Raw genomic sequence first — 17,594 nt, 5'->3', positions numbered from 1 at the left:
ATCATAAAATTCAAAAAGGAAGTCCAGAAAAAAAGGAGAAAATGCCAAATAAAAGGCATATAGTATCCAAAGAATGATGTGAATAAGTACAGTATTTTGAACGGACAGATTCCATGACAAACGCCACCATGGATCCCAGATGTGCATGAAGAGAATTGGTGTTCACTGGTCCACCCACCTACTGTGCAACCACCAACATTCAATAGAAGAACCAGAAGAACTGTGGCCTCCAAATTAATGGAAAGGCCCACAGCGCAGCAGGGCCCGTTCCTGCGCCCAGTAAGAGTAACTGTGAGGGGTTATGGGGTTCAGGCACAACCAACAACCAAGGCCCAATTTTTCTGCACCTGGTGGAGAAGCCTGAAGTGATGCGGATGGCCTCTTCTGCTCCTCCAGCTCAGGGTTTCTGGTGAAGTGAATAGGTGGCACCAGGGCACAGAGTGGCACAAGTGCCGTGAAGGTCTTGCCAACAGCTGATATTGGTAGATAAGCTAAACATCATCAGAGTCAGGTCGAGTGGCAGGCAGAAAGATCAGCAGAGCTGGAGGAGCAAAAAACCCCCACAGTGTTGGAAATTCAGCAAAAGGAAGAGGTCAGGGCAGCCCTTTAGTCTAGGTTCACATCTATGCGGCTGCGCTTGATGCATTTTTCCAGTACCTTTTGCATTTTTAAACCCACGTTTTTTATGAATTTTTGCATGCAGTTTTCATGCATTTTGTGTTTTTTTCTCTTTAACAGTGAATAACTAATTGTTAAGGAGCATGATGAGAAGCCGGCCATCACATTCTTAACAACTGAGGAGCCGTCAGCTGTCAGCAGGCTTCCCTGCTGACAGCGGAATGTGAAAAAAAAAAAGAATTGCCAGGAAAAAACTGATCTGTAGCCCTTTGGGTCTGGTTTGGATTTGGAGGGGGACCCCATGCTAAAATGTGATAAAAAAAATGGTTTTGGGTCCCCCCAAAAAACATAATTTACCCTTATCTGAGCATGCAGCCCATGAGGGGCGAGGGATGCTTTGGGGCAGGTGTCCCTCCCACCCCAAAGTACCTTTTTCCCATGTTGATAGGGACAAGGGCCTCTTCCCCACAACCCTGGGCTGTGGTGGTCTGCAGGCAGGAGGCTTATCGGAATAAGAGCCCCCCCCCCATTTTGAGGATATTTTGCCTGGTATGGTTCAGAAGGAGGGGGGCTCTCGATGGTCCTCTCCCTTTCCTGACCTGCCGGGCTGCATGCTCAGATAAGGGTCTGGTATGGATTTTGGGGGAGACCCCACGCTATTTTTTTAAAAAAAGGGCCTGGTATGGATTGGGGGGGGAGCCCAACATCATTTTTCACTATCTTTTTTTTTTTTATATCAATTCTTTATGATCATCTTGATAAACAAGCCATTCAGTTTAAAACAGAAATGAAAGGCACAACATTTTTGTATAAACATAAAAATACATTATAAATACCTTTTTGCCTTTATTTTTAATAAGTGATCACACTCCTGTTCTCAGCTGCATAGGGGCTGGGGGGAGGAGAGGCAGCATCACACTGAGCTTCCCAGTGAATGGCTGTGCAGCGGGGGCGAGTCAGGACAAGTCTGATCCTTGGAGGAGAGAGCACACTGAATTCCCAGCACAGCTAGAGAACTGACCACGGTGTGCTCTCCTGGATAGTGTGGTCAGTATTTAATAGTAAAGCAGAGGGACTGGCAGGAACAGCAGAGATTTCACATAAAGGAAGCAATACGAAGAGAACAGGATATTTTCTCATACAAGTACATGGTACAGCAGCCACATATCAGGAATATGAAGTGTTGGGGTAACGAACGCTTTAAGGCAGCCCCTTCACTTCACTTGACTGGGCTGCCTAATCCACCAAAGGTACATGAAGCATTTTTGGCAGCACACTGCACATCCTTAGGCATGGTGCATTGGGGTATCATTCAGAATGAATAGCAATGCATTGCACAAACAAGCGTTACTGTGCAGTATAGTGAATGGGCCCTAAAAGAGGATATTATTCTAGGGATTTCTGTGGGTTCTTCATGCAGAGTCCAGACTCAAGTGATCAGCTGCGCACAGCAGAGGATTAACAATAAACTTTCTTTTACATTGTTTGTAAACTCTCCAACATCAAGGGCCATGCAAACAAGAGGTGAGAGCAGAAAGTTTACCTAATCAGTCTGTTGCTGCTCCTTCACTTGCCAGTCACAGGTTGGGGGCAGGGAGGTGATCTAGCGGTATTGCTAAAGCACAGTGGCAGGGCTGTATGAATTCCAGAAAAGAATGGACAGAAATCAATGTCATTGTAGAGGTAAAGCGGCTCTCTTTTTTTTTATACATCACCTTTCACTCAGCTATTCACGTTCAACAACTTTATATCATGACCTTAGTAAATCACATGTACCTCTGTGTTGTTGACCTGCATATCAGGTTTGGCCAATGATATTTACTCTTCCCATTTCCACCTGCAGATGGCATGTCTGTTGCCACCCACCGCACGGAAAGCTCCGGCACGGTCACACAACAGGTCACCAAAGAGTACGTCACACGAACAATGATGTCAGGAGGATCCCTCAGCAGACAGGTGGAGCGCCAGTTCTATGAAGCCTAAAAGATACGCCATGCTGGCTTCACCGGACAATATGCCGCGCTTGGGTGCCATTTATAAATGGCGCGTCGCTATGACTCCCTCTTTACGTCATGGGAGTTGCTTTCGTGCTTCTATGTGTAATCCTGTTTGGGAGATTCTGAACATTTTCCTTAGAAGTCAAAACTAAGCCAGGACAATGTAGAGGATGGAGAGATGACAGGTGTATTCTGACGCAGGTGCTAGCCAAGGTACCAAAGGGGTGACAATTTAATTTGCCCGAACTCTGCTTCATAACACAATGCTAAAATGACGGGGAGGAATCCATTGTAAAATGTCGTCCCAGCATCCTGCGCTCCATGGTATGCGTTAACCAAACTTTATTTAATTATCTTTTTTATGATTTGTATATAACTTTTTTTATTACAAAATATGCAGCAGAAAGGGAATCTATGTCTGTGTGACGTGTAATGGATGCTGGTGATGAACCTTTGTACTGGCCCACTATGGGTAATGGGCTAGGTGTATGGGGATGGATGAGGCTGTATTGTCCGGTGTACTGGATGGTGTAGAGGACCTTAGTACTGGCCCACTATGGGTAATACGCTAGGTGTTTGGGGATGGATGAGGCTGTAATGTCAGATGTACTGGATGGTGTAGAGGAACTTAGTACTGTTCTGGGGTCGGTAATGAGCTAGGTGTATGGGGATGGATAAAACTGTAATGTCAGGTGTACTGGATGCTGTAGAGGGGACCTTTGTACTGGCCCACTATAGGTAATGGGGGTCAGTAATGGGATAAGTGTATGGGGTTGCCTGAAGCAGTAATGTGAGGACAGTATTACAAAGTGGAAACCTTTTGGAAGGAAAAGGGAGTTATTCAACTGAGAGCATCCAAAATGTCTAGAAACCTCACTGGGGATCCTTAAAGAACTCAGACAAAAACTCTTGCAAATAGAGCGAGACCAATAAATATAACCTATTAAAGCTGAACTCCAGCCTTCCCTTCATTCTTGCAGTTGGACAGGCGCCTCCTTTGTACTGATATAGCTTACACAAATTTCACTGCACACTGTGAGCTTCAGTGTGCATTAGTAGTTGCATTATGTCACATATAGCCCCCCTCATTTCTTGGCTGCAGGATATCCAGCCTCATCTGTCCCTTTCCTCTTCAGCCTGGCTGCCCCTTTCATTCTTTGGATTTCAGTTCTTTCATTTATTGAGGCTCAGCATCCAAATGCAGCCAGCCTAGGTTTATTACCGATTCCTCCAGACTGAAACCCGTTTATCAGTGCATTTTGATATTTGAACAACTCCCCCCAGGAGCCAGCCAAAAGACTTGTGAGATAAGTACACGCACAGGTGGTAGTAATGTTTTTCGGAAGCTATGTACTGCACCCTGCCAAACCTATTAGCCATGATCTGCTTCCATCGCATGGAGAAGCCCAGAGATCTGGTTTGTAATAAAAATTGGAAAACTTTATCTGAAAATGTGATTGGTATGGTGATGGAGGTAAATTATAAACAGGTTGAACTTCAGATTTAACATATTTGTCCCAGCTTTTAGAGTGAATAGCTACTAATACATATTAATAGGCTGAAATCCTCAGACTACCACCTAAAGGATTATCAGGGGTCACTGGAAGTCATGTTGTATCCGTGCAAACCCTCCCCCATTGACAGCTATGATGCTCTTATAATAGAACTTCTGTGCACACACATCCTGATATCTATTAATTCTTCCACATATGCCTGACTGTTAGAGCTGTGGGGACCCCATTACCTGTATGCAAAGCGAAGCTACAGTGCTACTACCCATACAACTCACCGATGAAAGCGCTCCCGGGTGCCTGATTCACAGCCGTTCCACTGAGTGCATATATAGAAAGATGATCGCACACAGGTAGTTGCTCTTAAAAAAATCTTCATCTTTATTCAGAAATCACAGAACACAACTGCTGATAAGATCAGTTGACACGTTTCAGCCTATAAGGCCTTAGTCATAAATTATGACTAAGGCCTTATAGGCTGAAACACATCAACTGGTCTGATCAGCAGTTGTGTTCTGTGGTTTTTGAATAAAAATTAAGATGAAGATAACTACCAGTGTTCGGATCATCTTTTCTACCCATTAAATGTATGTCTTCTTCCTCATAGATCATTAGGTACTCTGGCCTCCTCCTATAACCCAAAACTATCCTAGTAACTGGCATTTGACTACTTACCTGCTGTGCCCATGCTGAGCATAGAAGGCCTGGGTATAGAGATAGAAATTCAGTACTACAAAAAAACTGCACATTACAATTAGATTGTGCAATCTTCTATAGATCTAGCAGCAAAGGAGGGTCCTGACTGACTAGATATGCACGTTGAATGAATGGTTTTGGTAGGTCCTCATTAGATTTTGGTAAGTGTATATGAAATTTTCTGTACAGTCAGACTGTTAAAAGTAAAAGAGATCCTAACCAGCTAAAAGCAGCCACCCTGATGTCCCTAGTAGTACAGAAAGGACCTGTGTAGTAGTATGTGATGTTACAATAGGGGGGTAAATAGCCCCAATGAAAATTCCTTAATAAGTGATGTTGTAGGAAACACGTTTCATTAGATTACTACAGACATAACAATCAGATACCTGCAGACTGGTCACTCTGATCTCTGTTTACTCCCATCAAACATATTATACTGTATCATTTAATAAAATCTGTACATGTAAAAATGTCCTCTTGATTTTCAACGTCAAACCCAAAATGTTTTATATTGTATCTTACCAATCATTACATGTGGTGGCTGCATTACTTTACCTTTTTCAGGATTACTTTCCTTTTATTCCACCTGGTGATCCGGCCAGTAACTCACCTCCCATCTTAAATCCAGTACACACGATGAGATTATCGGATAAATGATCGGCCATTTTTTTTTTTTTGCATGCTAGTCTCATATTGAAAACGAAGAGATTAGTAAAGTACGAAAATTTTCATACGACAAACTAAAAATCTGGAAATGATTTAATATATTGTGTGTGTGTGTATATAAATAAATAAAACTGTACTATCTGGTATTGTAGGAGGAAAATTTTCAGGTTTGTCCCTTCGGAAAAATTTCAGACGAAAGCTATATGTGAACGATCAGATTAGCGTATGATCGCTTCAAAAGCGTTATTTTTGATACAATGTTCTGATCGTGTGTACGGGGCTTTAGGTTGTCTGCACTCTGTACAAAGTACTAAAGAAGACAAATTGAAGTTGAAATCCATCTAACACTTTGGGCTTTATTTACTAAAGGCAAAATCCACTGTGCACTACAACTGCACCCGCTAGATCTGAAATAAGGGGAAGTTCTGCTGATTTATATCATCCAATCATGTGCAAGCTAAAAGGCAGTTTTTTATTTTTCTTGCATGTCCCCCTCAGATCTACAGCGACTGCACTTCTAACTGCACTTGCAGTGCACAGTGGATTTGCCTTTAAGAAATTAGCCCTTTTATATGCAGTTACAGCAAACTATTTCTAGCCTTTGGAATAAAGGTTTTACTTAACCCTCTGACACTTTTCCTGGGCAGCTTGGTCTGTTTATGGGCATGTTCACACTAGGGATCGACCGATATAGTTTTTTCATTGCCGATATTGATATTTTGGTCATCGCGTATCGGTATCGGGCAATATTTTCGTACATTGAAAAAAAATTATTTATTTATTTTATTGGACAGGTACTCTTGTGGAGGGATCTGGGGGTCTAAAAGACCTCAAACCCCTCCTCTGCACTTAAAAGCATTCAAAAACGCCAAGTTTGGCTGTTTTGAATGCTGTAATTTTTTTGAATTTGGCGCCGAGTACCCAGAAGTGATGTCATGACATCACTTCCGGGTTTTTGCATGGAGACCAAATCAAAGCCGAATGCGGCATTGATCGGGCCTTCGGGGGCCGTGCAGGCTGGTTGCCTGGGTCTCCCCGTGGGACGGGAGACCCGGGTGAGCCGCAACAGGCGGCGGGAGGGTGGGGATCCTTGTAATGACAGCCGAGTGGCTTCTCAGCCACATCGGTTGTCATTACAAGTCAGCTGACCGTCGGCCATGGACGCCGGTACCGGGGGGATGCCTCTAGCTGCAGGCATCGCTCCGGTACAGCACTTTCCCGAAATATCGGCAACCTCAGGGGCCGATTCCAATATATTGGCTTTGCCGATAATCGGTCAATCTCTAGTTCACACCATGGTGCAGAGACGTCAATTTTTTTTTCTACACGCGTTCTGCAAGCGCTCAAAGAAAACAATGGTTCGCTATGTGCCCTGTTCACACCACAATGTGCAGATTTTTTCTGCGCAGGAATCTGCAACGTGTATGTAGTTTCCTGTACAGGAGAAAAAAAACTGACATTACATCAACATTGGTGTGAACACGGCACATAACTGAATAGCATGAAATTAAAAATGGATGTCAACGAGCATAAAAAAATGACTGAAACGCACATTAAAAACTGATGTCTCTGCAAGTGAAATCTGCACGGTTTTCCCATCAGTTTTCATGCATGCATGGAGTGAACGAGCTCTAAAAGAAGTATAAAAATAACAGACTTACTGGCCAGATCACCAGGTGAAAATAAAGGGGAAAAAAAACCCCCAAAAAAAAGAAACTAATGCAGCCACCACTAAAAACTGGTAAGCTGCAATGTATAATTTTTCTTTTCATTTTTGGGTTCAATACTCCATTAAAGAGAGAGAACTAAAGCCCTCCACTTGGCCAAAAATGATACATTAATAAGAGAATGCAGATAAAAATAAAAATTGCTTTATTAAAGTAGAAAGGTATATTCACTACACTCCCGTAAGGTTACAAGACGCCGCATCCGGCAGATGGCTTGGTGATATAGAAGGTCGGTGTTCCTTGGAATTTCTCCTGAGAAAAGAAATAAAAGACAGTGACCCATCTCATACACACATTTACACATTTTACATAACCCTTGTATGCTAAGCTGCTTCATACTAACCAATCACAATTTCCTGCCATGTGGTCAACAAAAAAGGTGCAGCATGCAAATCCCATCCCTGTATGCACACTAGGATGACCTCTTCACAAGGAAATACATGAAGAGTTGGAAGCAACCCAATTCTAAGCTAAGGAGACCCTGTCACCAACCTTAAAATGAAGGGAAAAGCACTGAAAAATGACCTATTTAAAGGCTTACTTGTAATATTTTCCCTTGACTTCTGCCATTTTATAGCCCTCTCCTTTTCTGGGGGTGTCTAATTATTGTCTGTGCTGGCCCAGCACCTCCATCCCTCACCTACCTACATAAGCTTTTATGTAAGTGCTGGGGGGTGACTAAGGAGAATATTACAATGTGACAACTCTAAGACTGCTGGCATCACATTCTAGATGGTGGCACCCATCAGCAGTCTTGTGCTTCTAGATGTCTACACTAGGGGGCTTTTTATCAGCAAAGAACATGCATAACCTTATGGGAAGCTGGCTATTAAAATGAAAAGTCTGGCAACAGAGTCTCATTAAGGTACAAATTACTTTTGGGACTCATTCTGCAGCCCTTGCTGCCCCTCTGAAAAGCGATCGTTGGTGGTGAAAAAAACTATAGGACAGCCATGTCCCGTTTTAATCCTGAAAATGCCAACCCACCACAAACATGTGCCCTGCACGCAGTTGTGGGCGCTGCTCAATTCACTTGAATGGGTTGTGTGCTGCGGAGGTAGCGCATGCTGTATGCGACATACTGTTTATATTTTGCTGCAATCATGGCAAGTGTGCAGTCCTCAGGGGTTGTAGCTAGTTGTTCAGGTGGGTGGTTGAGGGATGATAAAACTGGCTCAACCACCTGCTTTTACCAACCCCCAGGGCTGCAAGTCCAAACAATCCCTTAGGGAGGCATCAGCAACAGATAAGAAAGCACTGCCCAGATGGCTTAGTTTTAGATGGGTAGGACCCTTGGTGTGGAGCTCATGGTCTGCTAGGGTGAGGATCATTCCTTGCTTTGATGAATCCCCATTGGCTACTAATTCGGGGCCTGTGATGTCCAAAAAGGGAAGACAAAGACAGCAATAAAAACCATTGTCAAAAAGTTCTAACCCTTCCCCCACATTATTAAATGCGTTTTTTTTGGCTGATTCCCCATTGGAGATGGCCTGACAGGAAATGAGGGTGAATCGCCCCAACAATGACCTAGACGGCAATAAAGTCCTGACAACGGTTCCAAGTCTTCTTTCCCATCAGAAGAAAATGGTATGTATTGGCCAGGGCTGGGATTGAACTATGATGGCACACCATATGTCCTACTCTCCCATCAACTACAACTAAGGCAATACATTTACAATGAAGTCCTTTAAATATGTTACCGAAATAGACAAGTATTTCTCAGTTCATAGGAATTCTATTATCCCTGTGAATGAATGGAAGCAGCATCTGGGAGATGGGAATATAGAATGTATAGACAGCTGTCCGAACAGCAACACGTTCTGCTTTGTTTTGTACTGTTATCTTCAAAGCTGGTTTAACTTTTGTGATAATAAAGTCATTTTTTCATAAAACGCATCAATTTGCACAATTTGTATATTTTTTGTTCTGCTGGTCGAAGAAAACTGCAATAAACCCCAACCCTCCCTCCTCTCCACTTCTATAGAGTCTTCAGGGGTTTCATTTTTTTTTTTTCTTACATTCTTCAGGGATATATCTCTTAGTCCTTGTAATTTCACATGGCTGAAAACTCTTATGGTTGCTATAGGTGGAAGAAGGGATCCTCAGAGTGCGCGACATGACTTCCTACTGACATTCAGTGTTCTACAGAACTACCTTTATTATTAGAACTCCCTCTCCTCATTGGGATCCACATGGCCACACTATCGATGCACTATCGCTTTATATATATATATATATATATATATATATATATTCTGTCGGTGAGAACGAGTACCAATACTTTTGGTCAAGTACTTGCTGATACCGAGTACTGACACTGATGCAATTTGCGTCCAAACAAAATGAAAGGGCGTAAATTTCACTGTGTGTGTGAACCCAGTAAAGAAAGCAAAGCGCCATGTAGTGAAGCAATAATGGGATTTTTTCATCGACGGACGCAGCACTCCATAAATCATAACTACTGGGTTATATTGCCTCCTCCAGCAGTAGGACTAGGCAGAATAAAAGACACCTGGCTATGCCCATGGGCCATCCCCAGCTGGTGTATAACCCCCCCTCTCTGCTCTAGGTAATCAGTTTAGTAGCAAGCAATATCAGAACTCCATAGAGGGGTGGGTGCTGTGTTCGTCGATGAACTCAGAGAAATTGATTTTACGGTAAGTAAAAAAAAAAAAAAATCCTATCTTCTCTTTGGTTCATTGACGGACACAGCACTCCATAAATCATAACTAGTGGGACGTCCAAAAGCAGCGTCAAAAAGAAAATGAAGGGTGGTGAAAATAACCCAAGGCTAAACATAAGAGCCCTTAACTAGGTCACAGGACCCCCTGTCTGAAAAATAAAGGTTTATAGAAAAAAAACAAACAGCCCCTCTTAAACAGCAGCCTGCAAAACTTTGCGGCCAAAAGAACCATCCGCAGATGCCAAAGTATCCATCTTATAGAATTTTGTGAAGGTATGCACCGACGACCAAGTGGCCGCCTTGCAAACTTGCGATATTGAAGCCTGATAATGGAAGGCCCAAGAAGCACTCAGTGCCGGAGAAGAATGGGCCATGACAGGGAAAGTTGGAACCTGACCTTTAATGGAATAGGCCTGAGTCACCGTCTGTCTGTTCATCTAGAGATGGTAGCCAAAGAAGCGGCCAGCCCTGTTCTTGGTCCGTCCGTAACCATAGAAAGCGAGTCTGATCTCCAAAAAGACTCAGTAACTGCCAGGTACAGCCGAATCGCACAAACCACATCCAAGGTATGCAAAGCAAATTCCTTGGGATGAGCCAGCTTGGGACTGGAAGGAAGGCAACACATTATCCTCATTCAAATGGAAGCCAGAGACAACTTTGGAATGATGGAGAGGGACAAAGAACTACTTTATCCCTATAGACCACTAAATAGGAACTGGGACAGGATAATGCCGCAAATTCCGATACCCTGCAGGTGATACTAGCAGTATGGTTTCATAGCTGCCACCAGTATAGGGATCCCCACTGGAAGACCCCCCCCCCCCAGTTCCAATGATAACTGGAACACTTTGGATTTCCATTACTTTCAGTGCTGGTCAGCTGAACAAATAGAGGGGGTGAATCTCCCTAGCAGGGACACCATAATAAAAACCTGACAGGGGCTGTAATCTTTCCTTGCTTGATCACAAACTAAAAATCAGATTTGGATGTGCTTTAATTACATGCAGGATTAGTAACACTTGTATTACTCAGCGTCACATGCTAATTTAACTGTGGAATGCAACACTGAGCGTTTATTACAGCCTTACTTTAACGCTGACATTAGTGCAAAAGGCTAAGAAGAGGAGAGATCTTGGCCTTCTCACATCATTGATAAGGATGGATGCTGTATGATGTGTACACAGGTGACTGCAGCATGCTGCCATGACAGGTTGGTACCCTGTATAGGGGGATGACAGAAATGATCATCTCTTGGTGTGACCTCTTACCTGAATTCTCCGCTTGGCTTGCTCAGCAGCTGAAGTCTCTAACAAGGTCACTGTGCATCCTCCGAAACCACCTCCTGTCATCCTACTGCCATACACGCCAGGAACCTCCAGGGCGATTGAAACCAGTTCATCCAATTCCGGACAGCTAACTTCATAGTCATCCCTGGGAAGAAAGAGATGGAAGACAGAATGAGTCATCATAGAGGGAGAACCCCAAAATCTGTCCTTTCATTCCCAGTGCAGGATTGATCCCCCTCAGTCAAGCATCTGAATCCACCTCTGAAATACATTTATGGTTACAGTTTACATTCCAAATATAGTCGTTTTGTACAGCTAGTGTTGCGATTTATACATACTGTCCACATTGCACTTCAGACAGGTGACACACATTTTGGTTCCATAGATCAGCCCCTGGTTCAGGTTGTAGTTTCCCTTGTCACCTCTCTACCTCCAGCATCATCATTTATTTTTATCAATATTTAGGTTTCAGTCACATGGTAAATACGTGCCAGCTGCGACAAAGATCCAGTGTATTTTTGTGGCTGGATTCACAGGTGGATGTGGGAAATTGTGGCTGTTCAGCTTGTACAAAGAAATGACAGGCTGAGAGCAGCCGCAGCTGTCCACCGGTATTTGGATGGAATCACACATGGAGTGAGGACCTGCAATTAGGGCGTCCAGAGATAATCTGTCGCTAATTGCTGGTAATTGCTCTATGTGCAACAATATCCAAACACCTGTGGGTAACTGCAACCAGTATCAGCCTGTCATTGCTTCAGGCCAGATTCACACTAGCTGTGGCTGCGGCTCACAGCAGGGGGTTCGGTGCGTCTCTCCATTTCAGGTGTGAATCAGGTCCGATCTTTTGCCTGAATTCGGACCTGAAACTGAGCCAAAGACGCACAGGACCCTTTTCCAATGCGGACCGCGGCTGCCCTGGGGCTGTGTGAACCGGTTCCATTGAGGGCCGGTCACACTTTGCTGTCATGCGAATTGGATGCGGGGAAACTCGCATCCAATTCACATAAGTGTGAACCCAGCCTTATACAGGCTGAGAAGTAGTAATTATCAACATCCACCTGTGAATCCATATACAGGAATACTCTGGATTCTTGCTGCATCTAGCACATATTTGCCGTGTGAGTGCACTGTTACAGTTTGAAAGCCAATCCTCTCTTCCACCCAACAACCAGCCTCATCATTGGAAATAAACTAGCACGATCACCTCAATCCAATGAGAAGGGAGCTGAATAAGGAAGCAGTAAAGCTAACAGTTCACAAGGTATTAGCAGAGCGATCTTACAGACTGGAAGAGCTATGTGTATGGTAAAAATTGCCAGCCAAGGTTAACATTCCTTGGCAATGAACCAAAAAAATCGATGTATTTAAACAGTTAATGTAGCCCATTGGGCGACAGCGCCACTTTAACCAGCTCCCCTCTTTAATCTTTATATTAACCACTTAAGCCCCGGAAGATTTGACTCCCTTCCTGACCAGGCCCTATTTTGCGAATCGGCACTGCTTGACTTTAACAGACAATTGCGTGGTCGTGCGACGCTGTACCTAAACTAATTTGACGTCCTTTTTTTCCCACAAACAGAGCTTTCTTTTGGTGGTATTTGATCACCTGTGCGATGCACTATAAACAAAAAAAGATAGGGATGCACCGAATATTCGGCGGCCGAACATTATTCGGCCGAAAATAGAGAAAATAGCACTTTCGGCGTTCGGCCGAATAAGTCAAAAGGCCGAATAATTTTGAGCCGAACAATGTCAGCTTCCGCCCTGACCGCTCACCTTCCTCATTGCGGCTCGCGGCTCCCTTCTCACACGCCGCGGGTGTCCTGTCCGGCCGCGAGTAGGGGGTGTGAGGTCACGCGCGCGTCCCGCCCCCTGCTCCTGACTGCGGCTCCTTCACACTAGGTCCACGCCCCGCCCCCCCTGTTCGCGGCTTTTGGCTCTGGCTGCAGTTCAGGTATGTGATGTGGAGCTGAGCACATTTGGGGGAGAATACGGTAGCTGGCAGCTGCACAAGCATTAGTGTGCAGACTGCCATATGTTGTTGCCACTTGCCATGCTCATTACATTAGAGTGCCCTATAAAGTGCCCCTTAAAAAAAAAAAAAGAAAAAAAATGTGCCCAACAGAGTGCTCCCTTGACATAAAATGTGGCCATCAGCGTGCCCCTTATTTTATGCTAAGGGACATGCTGATGAGCATATTTTATGTTAAGGGGCACTCTGATGAGCATATTTTATGTTAAGGGGCACTCTGATGGGCATATTTTATTGTAACGGTGAGCGCTCCGGTCCCTGCTTCTGGACCGGAGCGCTCGCAGCGTTCGTTCCAGATCCACTCACCTGTGCCCGCTCCGGCTCCCTCCTCCGCTCCCCGCTCACATGGTTCCCGGAGCGCGCGCCCCTGCACCATAGGGCACGCGCGCGCAGGTCGTTTGAAATTTAAGGGGCCTGTGCACCAGTAATTGGTGCCTGGTCCAAACCTCCCTTCCTGCTTCCTGTGACCTGTTTCCTGTGACCTGTTTCCTGTGACCTGTGACCTGTTTCCTATATAAGTGACCTGCCCCTTCCAGCCATTGCCGGATCTTTGTTGCCTTAGTGAAAGCGTTATTTGTGTAATCCTTTGCCTGTTGCCGAACCCTTTGCTAACGACTATCGCCTCTGAACCTGTGCTGCCTGCCCTGACCTTTGCTACGTCTGACTACGCCTCTGCCTGTCCCTTTTGTACTACGCCTATATCAGCAGTCGGTGAGGTTGAGCCGCTACCAGAGGACACGACCTGGTAGTTACCGCCGCAGCAAGCCCATCCCGCCTTGCGGCGGGCTCTGGTGAAAACCAGTAACTACTTAGAACCGATCCTCCGGTACGGTCCACGCCAATCCCTCACTGACACAGCGGATCCACTCCCTGCACCGCTCCTGCTACCAGTCCAGACCCTGACAGTAAGATCCGGCCATGGATCCCGCTGATGTGCCTCTGCCTAGTATCGCGGACCTTACTACAGTTGTGGCCCAGCAGTCGCAGCAGATCGCTCAGCAAGGTCAACAGCTGGCACAGTTGACCGCCATGCTGCAGCAGCTTCTTCCAGCACAGCAGCAGCCGCCTCCACCGCCTGCATCTGCTTCACCACCGCAGCCTGTGGCCGCCGCCACTTCTAGAGTCCGTCTGTCCATGCCGGCCAAGTACGACGGTGATCCCAAGTTGTGCCGCGGATTCTTATCCCAATGCTCCCTTCACCTGGAGATGTCGGCTGACCAGTTCCCCTCGGAGCGAGCCAAGGTGGCATTTGTCGTTAGCCTGCTTTCGGGGAAGGCCCTGGCCTGGGCTACACCACTTTGGGACCGCAACGATCCTGCCACTGCCAGTGTCCAGAGTTTCTTTGTGGAATTCCGGAGTGTTTTTGAGGAGCCAGCCCGGGCTGCCTCAGCAGAGACTGCGTTATTGAACTTGTCCCAGGGGAGTTCCTCTGTCGGAGACTATGCTATCCGTTTCCGCACCCTGGCTTCGGAACTCTCCTGGAATAACGAGGCGCTCTGTGCTACCTTTAAGAAAGGCTTGTCCAGCGCCATAAAGGACGTCCTGGCCGCACGAGAAGTCCCTACCAACCTGAGTGACCTCATCCATTTGGCCACCAGGATTGACCTGCGTTTTGCTGAGCGACGAGAGGAACTGCTACAGGAAAAGGGAAGTGCTCGTCCCAGACGCTTTCCTCGTCTGGCGCCTATCTTCCAGCCTCCACCGCAACCCTCTTCTGGGCCTCCCGCCGAGGAAGCCATGCAGGTGGATCGGTCTCGCCTGACCACGCAAGAAAGGAACCGCCGTAGAGACGAGAACCTCTGTTTGTACTGTGCCAGTACTGAGCACTTTCTAAAGGACTGTCCTCTCCGTCCACCGCGTCAGGGAAACGCTCGCACCTAGTCAACGTGGGAGAGGCGTTGCTAGGTGTGAATACCTCCTCTCCACGCATTACGGTACCCGTGCGGATTTCCGTGTCCACCAAGATCTCCTTTGCTGCCTCTGCCTTTCTGGATTCCGGTTCAGCCGGTAACTTCATTGACGCCTCGCTGGTGAACAAGTTCCACATCCCTGTGGTTCGTTGACTGAAGCCCATCTTCATCTCCACAGTTAATGGAGAGAGACTCGACGGTATGGTGCAGTTCCGTACAGAACCCCTCCAGATGGACATCGGAGTCCTGCATTCTGAGCGATTGGAGTTTTTTGTGTTACCCCATTGCACCTCAGAACTCCTCTTGGGTCTGCCCTGGCTCCAGCGCCATTGTCCCGTTCTGGATTGGACCTCCGGAGAGGTTCGAAGCTGGGGTTCGGCTTGTTTCGGCAGATGTCTCAAGTCGGTACGAGTCAAGTCTGCACCTGTTATTTCTCCTCCTCACGGTCTGCCTGAACCATATGCGGATTTTACAGACGTTTTTTGCAAGAAACAGGCGGAGGTGTTGCCTCCACATAGGCCATATGACTGCCCCATTGACTTGCAACCTGGCACTACGCCGCCTAGGGGAGGAATCTATCCTCTCTCCCCTCCAGAGACTCTAGCCATGTCAGAGTATATCCAGGAGAACCTGCAGAGAGGGTTTATCAGGAAATCCTCTTCTCCTGCCGGAGCAGGATTCTTCTTTGTTGCGAAGAAGGACGGTACCCTTAGGCCTTGCATAGACTTTCGGGGTCTCAACAGCATTACTGTAAAGAACCGTTACCCTCTTCCCCTGATTACGGAACTCTTTGACTGGTTACAAGGCGCCAAGTACTTCACCAAGTTGGATCTCAGAGGGGCCTATAACCTTATTCGCATCCGAGAGGGTGACGAGTAGAAGACGGCTTTTAACACCCGAGATGGGCATTTTGAGTACTTAGTCATGCCTTTCGGGCTCTGTAACGCTCCAGCGGTCTTCCAGGAGTTCGTTAACGACATTTTCCGAGACCTGCTCTATACCTGTGTCGTGGTCTATTTGAATGACATCCTCATCTTCTCTACTAACTTGGATCAACACCGTGCTCATGTCCGCTTAGTACTCTCCCGTCTCAGAAAGAACCGTCTCTACGCTAAATTTGAAAAGTGTTTGTTCGACCGTACCAGCCTTCCCTTCCTGGGCTACATCATTTCTGCCAAGGGACTACAAATGGATCCTGCCAAACTGTCTGCCATCCTGGACTGGCCTCGTCCCTCTGGCCTTAAGGCCATCCAGCGATTCCTCGGATTCGCAAACTATTATAGACAGTTCATCCCTCATTACTCCACCCTTGTGGCACCAATTGTAGCCCTAACCAAGAAGGGGGCTAACCCGAAATCTTGGCCGCCCCAGGCCGAGAAGGCCTTCAGCGCTCTTAAGTCTGCCTTTGCCACCGCCCCAGTTCTGTCCAGACCGGATCCTACTAAGCCGTTCTACCTGGAAGTAGACGCTTCCTCTGTTGGTGCTGGTGCTTTGCTCATGCAAAAGACTACGAGAGGCAAGTCGGTTACTTGCGGGTTTTTCTCTAAGACTTTCTCTCCCGCTGAAAGAAATTATTCTATTGGGGATAGAGAATTACTCGCCATCAAGCTGGCCTTGGAAGAGTGGCGGCATTTACTGGAAGGATCGGTACATCCCGTGAACATCTACAAGGATCATAAAAATTTATCTTACCTCCAGTCTGCTCAGAGACTAAATCCCCGCCAAGCTCGCTGGTCTCTATTTTTTGCCAGATTTAACTTCCGGATCCACTTTCGTCCAGCGAGTAAGAACCTCAGGGCCGATGCCCTCTCTCGTTCGTCTGATGTCACAGGAGAGGAAGTCAAGCCACAGCACATTGTGCCCCCGGAATGTCTGGTCACCATGGCACCTATAGACTTGCGTAACCTCCCTCCCGGAAAGACCTATGTTTCTCCCCGTCTTCGCCTAAAGGTTCTTAAGTGGGGACATTCTTCTCTTCTCGCAGGACATCCTGGCGTCCGAAAGACTCTACAACTTATCTCCAGGAGATATTGGTGGTCATCCTTGGAGAAGGACATCTCTGAATTTGTACAGTCCTGCTCTGTATGTGCCAGAGACAAAACCCCTCGCCAAAGACCCGCCGGCTTTCTCCAGCCACTTCCCATACCAGAGACCCCTTGGTCCAATATCGCGATGGACTTTGTTACGGACCTACCACCATCTCACGGGAAAACGATAATTTGGGTCGTCGTAGATCGCTTCTCGAAGATGGCGCACTTCATCCCGTTGCCAGCCTTACCATCCGCACCTCAGTTGGCCAAGCATTTCCTCCGACACATCTCCCGGTTACACGGCCTGCCTTCACATATTGTCTCCGATAGAGGAGTCCAGTTTGTGTCCAAGTTCTGGAGGGCTCTCTGTGGACGGCTTAAAATCAAGCTGGATTTCTCTTCTTCATACCACCCCCAAACCAACAGACAAGTAGA

The 17,594-nt window shown here is 46.4% G+C and overlaps 1 protein-coding gene across 1 annotated transcript in view; it reads right to left on the bottom strand.

The window, feature by feature from the left end:
• Nucleotides 1-7,343: 7,343 nt before the first annotated feature.
• Nucleotides 7,344-17,594, bottom strand: part of GALK1 (galactokinase 1) — a gene marked incomplete at its 5' end in the record, with an annotated part of 33,517 nt that continues 23,266 nt past the window's right edge. The window contains 2 exon segments of the mRNA XM_082272386.1: nucleotides 7,344-7,467; nucleotides 11,167-11,329. Of these exon segments, the coding sequence (XP_082128512.1) occupies nucleotides 7,402-7,467; nucleotides 11,167-11,329 (229 nt within the window). The 3' untranslated portion in view covers nucleotides 7,344-7,401.

This window comes from Pelophylax lessonae (genome assembly GCF_965119305.1).
Source record: "Pelophylax lessonae genome assembly, chromosome: 11".
NCBI lineage: Eukaryota > Metazoa > Chordata > Amphibia > Anura > Ranidae > Pelophylax > Pelophylax lessonae.
This window is presented reverse-complemented; position numbering and strand designations above follow the sequence as displayed.